General features: G+C 43.4%; 1 protein-coding gene across 1 annotated transcript in view; it reads left to right on the top strand.

Moving 5' to 3' along the window:
- The first annotated feature begins 1,362 nt into the window (after window positions 1-1,362).
- samd11 (sterile alpha motif domain containing 11) overlaps window positions 1,363-7,248 on the top strand; it is a 51,098-nt gene continuing 45,212 nt past the window's right edge. Inside the window, exons 1-2 of the mRNA XM_062426740.1 lie at window positions 1,363-2,181; window positions 3,316-3,407. Coding sequence (XP_062282724.1) covers window positions 1,482-2,181; window positions 3,316-3,407 — 792 coding nt within the window. The 5' untranslated portion in view covers window positions 1,363-1,481. The remainder of the gene's footprint in view (window positions 2,182-3,315; window positions 3,408-7,248) is intronic.

The following is a 7,248-nucleotide window of genomic DNA, read 5'->3' as shown; positions in this document are numbered from 1 at the left end:
ACCATTTCCAAGTTACACCTCTCCATTTTTCTTATTTCGGAGCATATGATATCACATCTACTTCTGCTGTAGTTTTTATAATGAGAAACATGATATGAAACTCAATCCAGTTACAGCGTATGTTTAACATCAATTGCACTGGGTTGTCAACAGGTTTCTCAGTGCTTTGATGTAAAAACTCTAGTAGCTTTTTCCGATTTTTTTGACATCTAAGTACAACTTGTGTAAAATATTTTACACTGACTGCACTACACACTGTTTAGTAGTTTTAGCAGCGACTCACTGAAGCTGGCGCAGCAGGTGAGCACAAGTTGGAGAAGAGAGGACAAGATGGCGTCAATGTAGGTGGAGTATAACAAATAGATGGTTGGATTTGGACACACAAGGTGATCATAAAACACCCACTGTGTGCAGGCCTGATGTCGGCTGATGTCATGGATAGATCTGGTGGCCTGTGATGTCTGTGATCCAGACCATCTCTTTGTGCAAAGGTGAAGGTTTGATTCAAGGCTGCTGTTGTCAGTGTTTGGCTTTAAAATGGTCTCAAATGATCACATAATGCTTTTAGGGGAGGTAATATATGTATGTAGAAACTGTTGGCACATGAGTTTGAAGCCTTATTTATGGGCTGGCATTAATAAGCTACAAAATAATCATAAATTATCAACTTTTGGGGGGATATGAGCAAGAAACTGTTAAAAGATTAAGTGTTGTTGAACTAAAATACTCATGTGTGGTCTTTTATGAATTGTGAATACGAAGACAGCTGTAAAAACGTGTTTTAAATTCAGTCGCATGGGTGGAAATGACAGTTTACTTCCCCCAAGCTCACTAATGATGGTTCCTCCATTTTACGCACTGAAGCGCCGTCCCTCACAGTCCCCCTCCTCCTCTCCGTGGCTCTCGCCGAGCCTCCGCTGTTTAAATGGGCCAAGTTGAGAAGCGGCAGAGAGTGCAAATCTTGTTTGGTCTGGGTCTCTGAACTTCAGCGTGACTTCAACGACATACACAGGGGTTAAAAACAACTCTTTCCAAAACTTTCAACTGTATTACTGTTGCGCAAAATACAAAACCCAGGAATATCGAGCCTGATATTTATATGGCGTACGTTTCTGATTAATGCCATATGCCACATTTGTTTGAGTAACAGGAGACATGTACTGTTATCAGTTTCTTTTTTTGTCTTCTGTGAAATGGTATCCTGGCCACGTGTCATAACTGAATCGATTTGCGTTTTTTATTTTTATTTTTTTATTTTTTGAAGATTGTACAGCGTTACAAAAGAAAATTACCTCTAACTAGTAGATATATATATATAAAACATATATATATATATATATATATATTTCTAATTTCCTCCAAGGCAAAGAAATAAGAGGCACGACGTGTAGCTGCAACTGGTAATGATCACTAAGGTAACATAATGTCCGGGGCTGAGGGCTACCCAGCATGTCAGGTATTAACAGAGCGAGTGTGATTAAATGTGGGAGGTAGGAGCTGTGAGGCTGGCGGAGAGCGCTGCTGCCGCTGCGAGCTGGAAACTACTGAATGGGAATCTATCCGGCAACTTCACCAGACCTCTGTCTGACGGCGACACGGGGGCTCTGCGTAAAACCAAGCGGTGCGTCTCCAAGTCTGGGTCAGCCCAACTCACAGCCGGAGAGGACGCTCAAGTTGGATCGGGCGAGCAGCTTTTCACTTGTTACCGGCGCACGGCTCCCACTAACATGCCTGCCATCAAAAAGGAGAGGCTGGATGGAGACGACATGGCATTGACTGCGTTCAACCAGTCCGAATACCTGGCCCCTTTAAATGCCACCGCTATCCCCGTGGTGACCCCGCATCCGCAGCCTTACGACCACATTTTCGCCCATCACCGTGCGTACTTGGGGCTCCACGACTCGGCGCTGCATCACCAGCACCTCCACCATCACACGGACGACTTAATGCTGGAGAGGTTCTCCTCCATCCCCGACTTTCAGCCTTTCTTCGACAACGGGGAGCCGTGCATCGAGGTGGAGTGCGGGGAAAACAAGGCTTTGCTTTACATCAATAAACTGTGTCAAGGTAGCAAAGGACCCTCAATTAAATACAGGGGCGAGTGGCTCACCCCCAACGAGTTCCAGTTTGTCAGCGGACGAGAGACTGCCAAAGATTGGAAACGGAGTATAAGACACAAAGGTAAGAACAACCATCACTGTCCACGGTTCGTGGTTAGAAAGGGACACCTTACCATTTATTAAACACTTTATAGACGCCGCTTATTCTGGGCACAAACTTGGATCTCGTGGTTCGGTGCTGAGTTTTGGAGTGAAAGGGTTACAGCAGTCAGTGCGTAAGGGGACAGATGAGAAAAGGCGCATATCCTCCACTTACACTCCGAGGCTTTGACACAGAGTTTGGGCAGCGATCTTAACATCAAACCGGGGCATCAGGAGTAGGCTGCACCGGGACTGAGGTGAAAAGCATTAATACTTAGATAATACAGTGTGTGACAGTTAAATTACTTTTTCTTTTTACTCATTATAGGATGAATTGCTCCGTGTAGGTGCAGCTGCACTTGTGCATCGGTGTCGACACTTTTACGCATCGCCGTTTGAGATTTTAGATAATCATCATTTTGTCTGTCCTCTTAACAACAGTTAGTGTTTGATGTTGTGATAAACTTGCTTCCAATTATATGTTCAGACTGTTATTGAATGTACAGCTGTTGATGCATTTTCTTAGTGCTTTTTGTTACATCAACATTGTCAGCATCAGTCCTTTGATATTGTTCCGGTATTTCTTTTTAAATGATGATATTTAAAGTGTAATATCTGCAATAATTAGGCATGGTGGACGCACCCCCTCACCGCACACACTCACGCACACACGCACACACACGGTTACTCGGCTTAACTGACACACGTAAAGATGTGTGGGGGGGAGGAAGTCGCCCCCAGGTTAAAATGATAGCCAAATAGTTTAATATACCGATTCTTATAGAGAGATGACAGTAGGCTACTGCCTCTCTAGCTCAACACACTGGACTGTGGGGAGAATTAAACTTCATGGCAAACATGTAGAGAGATAAGTCAATTTCTTATGCAGGTACAAGCTCTTTCAGTTCATTGGATGTTTTTTTCATAAAGTTCTTCTTAAAAACTTTGAGTCCTGAGATGATGGGTTGAAGAAAAGGGTCCACTCTCCAGCAAGATGATAATACTTTACCATATGCTGTGTCATGGAGGCGATGAGTTTACTGACTGATAAGATTATGTTTGGTACATAGTCTCTTCTATACACTGAACGTGGCTCATTTCTTTTTGTTTGCAGGGAAAAGTCTCAAGACTCTTATGTCCAAAGGAATCTTACAGGTGCATCCTCCAATCTGTGATTGTCCTGGTTGTCGAATTTCATCTCCAGTGGTAAGAATATTTCATCTTCTGTTATACTGGTGTTACTGCTGCACCACTGCCTTTCTGTGCTTGTAGCATCAATGTGTTAACTAAGAGAAACTACAGAGGAAATATAGATTTAGTTTGACTCGAGGACAACTTCTTGCTGCTAGGTTGTTAACTGTGGTCGTCAAGAATTCACCTCATTGGTGAAGGTTATAACTTGTCAAAGATTACAATGCATGTAGACAGAGCTGGGGGATAAATCAATATAATACAAATATCTCTGTTAAGAGACCAGCTATTGTTTATTATCTGTTATGGTAGTATTGTATTAAAGCCTAAAACAAGTTTGGCAATATAAATGTTTTTTTATGATTTTTGCTTGTACCTAATTGGCTGTTATATTAAATCAAGTCAATTACATTTTTTTAGCCCAAAATCACATTTATTTAAAATTTTCCTCATATTTAAGTGTGATAATACGTTGGTATCGTACAGCTACCATGTGCATGAATCAGTGAGTGAGCGTGTGAGAGTGTATATTGGAGCATTGCCTTTCTTTGTAACCTTGATGGTAAAGACCCCACAGGCACGCATGTCAACTTTGACGGTAATTTCTCTCAGCATGAATATCAAATCCACTTTCGACCTATCACAGACGCAGAGTATCAAACGGCCTTTTATTCACAGGCATTGAGCTGTCCAGTATGGCTGCTTGATGTTAGGTGTCGTTGGTCGAGGGCTTTTCTGTCCCATTGAATCAGTTTCCTCACCTGGCTGCCGAACTTTTGTTTGCCTAGTCCTTCTCTCAGGGCTTGGCCAGGGGCGCGATGCCAAACCTCGAGGCCTTGCAGGTGTGTCACAATTACGGCATCACCACTCTGTGTGTGTGTGTGTGTGTGTGTGTGTGTCAGCTTTGAGCAAGCACACTGCCGGCTCACCGTCGCCAAATCTGTTCACACAGGTGCGGCGAGTTTTGTGTATGTGTGTGTGTGTGTGTGTGTGGCTGCGTGTGTTTTTATCACCACGGAGCGCATCTGTCGTCGCTCCCAAGCACTAATCTTGAGGGAAGGGTGTAAGAGGCTTAGCGAGCTACTGAGCGTGGCTACTGCTGATTATTGTGTGCGAGGCACGCAAGGCAAAGGCGGTTTAGATAAGCCGGAGGTGTTTGAGTGATACAGGTAAACTGGTGACATTTTTCACAGCCAAGAATGAAGACCTGTACCCTAACACACAAGGTTCAGCCAAAACGAATTACCTGGGGGAGGTAGGGGGGCAGGAAAAACAGATGCTCATGTCTTATTTTATACAGAAGGATTTGAGAATCTGAGCGTGTTTGCTTATGTTTGGGCTCATTAAAGATATCGGAGTGATTGGCTTTTGGCTTGTTAAGGCTTGTGCAGTTCAGACTTCAAATGCAGCTGTGACAGAGTAAAACTTTGTTATTGACGTAAGCAGGGATATGAAGGCCTTAAGGTTGTTGTTGTAGACTCGTCTCCCTCTCTCTCCTTCTCTCTCCCTTTCCTTGTCTAACCCACCAAGTGAATACCACCATGACGCTCTTGCGCACACGCACACGTGCGCACACGCACACACAGGCTGAGTATGTTGGCAGTTCCATGCGAGGCGGTTAGGGTTAGGCGGAGGAGGGAAGGCAGCGGGACTTGTATGGCCTGTACTGGCGTCTCCCTCTCTCCCCACTGACTCCCCTCAGGGCATGGCAGCCAGCACTCCCTCACTGATGAGCTCCCTCTGTCTCTCCCTCTCTCTCTCTCACACTCACACACACACACACACACACACACACACACACACACACACACACACACACACACACACACACACACACACACACACACACACACACATTGCACGCCTGCCTACTGACACAAATTACCTCATGCAGACATTTATTTAGAAAGTTTGACGGCTGAACTATGAGTGATCTTGTTTCGCTACAGGCATGAGGCAAGCAATCATAAAAAGTGCAGCTGCTGGTGGGAAGACGTTTCACCTGCCTGCTCAGAACTCACGGAAGATAATTTGCTGTGTCGGCTCGGGCGCAAGCGGTTTGTAACGGCACGACACAAAATTGAACCGTTGTTGCGCTCAACAGTTTAGGGTTTAAATATGTTGATAATGTTGTGAAATGAAATCAGTTTATGATTGATGGGCTGTTGATAACTAGCTGTCAAAGAGTGTTTACCTTTCTATCAAGCCTGCTATTATGCGATAATCAGGTGTTTAAATGATTTCTTGGTCCTGGCAGCGTTAACTGTTATTAAAGTTGCTCCATGGAGTTGTTAGATGCTGCTTACTGTGTGTCTGGGACTGAATGTCATTCTTTTGCAAGTATACCTATAATACTCGAGTGAAGTTGTGTGTGTGTGTGTGTGTGTGTGTGGAAGTTTATTCATACTGTAGCTCTGTGTGTTTGTGTTTTTGTCTGTTCATGTGTATATATATGTACGTGTTTATCTGTATCTGTATCTTTATACGTGCATGTCTGTGATTATTTGTAAGCCCAGGATGGCTGGCTGACTTGCTAGCTGTGTGTGCATGTGTGTGTTTGTACGCACGCATGTGTGTGTGTGTCTCCTCCCGGGAGAGCTCGGCTTCCTCTGCTCTGTTATTTCAGCGGAACTGGCGGAGGCCGGGAGGAAATTACACTCCCCTCCTCCGGCTCGTAAAGACCTCCTCCAATCAAGGGCTCCTCTTGCAAAGTGGAATTAAACACACACACAATCACACTCACAGATATCTATGTAGCACACGCATAAAGACAGACACACAGACTTTTGCCCATAACTTATAATCTGCCTCATTGCATTTCATAATGTCATTTCCAATAGAGTTGATGGAGAAAGACAATTACAATGAAAGTGAACCGGTAGAAATAATAGATGTTGAGCTGTTATATGGTGTCTTCATAGATCAGCGACCTACTGTACACTCCTTCAGTTGTAGGTGTTGTGTGTTTGTGCGCGTACATGAATGCGTGTTGCTGAGGCTATGTTGCTATGGTAACACCGGAATCGGCCATTGGCCCAGAAGTGTGCAGAACTGTGGTTGTGTCGAGTGTATTCGTGCTCTTTTGTGTATGTTTCTTGGTGTATCAGACAAATTAGAGATTAAGTGAAACTCTAATGATCCGTTAATTTGCCGTGGATCTAAATCTTGCTGACGGAGATCAATATGAATTGGAATATGTCATAGAAATACATTAAGAAACAGTCACACACACAAACATGCAAATGTGTTTCTCTTGTTTTGTTTTTGTGAATAAGTCAGTTAAATGAAACACTTTGATTTATTAAAATAGCCTCTGCTGCTGTACACTTTCAACAAGATACTACAGATTGAGTGTGTATGTGCTAGCTTGTATGTACATATGAGCTGTGTGTGATCTTCTCTTTGTGTTGTGCATGCTTGAGTGTAACTATGAGTGTATGTACTGTATATGTACGTGTTTGGGTGTGGACCCTGTTAAGAGACAGCTAAAATAAGTTGGAGCATCTGTCTATCAGCCAAATGTGGTTTATCACGACAAAGCCAACGGCGATATTTCTAACAACCCTCCTCCCAACATCTGTGCGTGTGTGCGTGCAAATGTGTTGGCGTGTGTTTTTTGCCATGTGATTTCCTCTGATAGCTATGCCTCACTCTGTCACATCAGGCCTTTGCAGACAGGACTGCAATGTTGAAGTTTTACATTCATACATCCATCAGTGATTAGTGATTACTAGGAAGATAATATTCATTGATTCACCCAATTCAAAATGAGTGAATAATGAATTAGATAAGCTAAAGATAAACAAAGAATATTACATTTTGTATTTGAATACAGTTTTGTGATACATTATCAATA

This window comes from Scomber scombrus, chromosome 10 (assembly GCF_963691925.1).
Source record: "Scomber scombrus chromosome 10, fScoSco1.1, whole genome shotgun sequence".
Lineage (NCBI taxonomy): Eukaryota > Metazoa > Chordata > Actinopteri > Scombriformes > Scombridae > Scomber > Scomber scombrus.
This window is presented reverse-complemented; position numbering and strand designations above follow the sequence as displayed.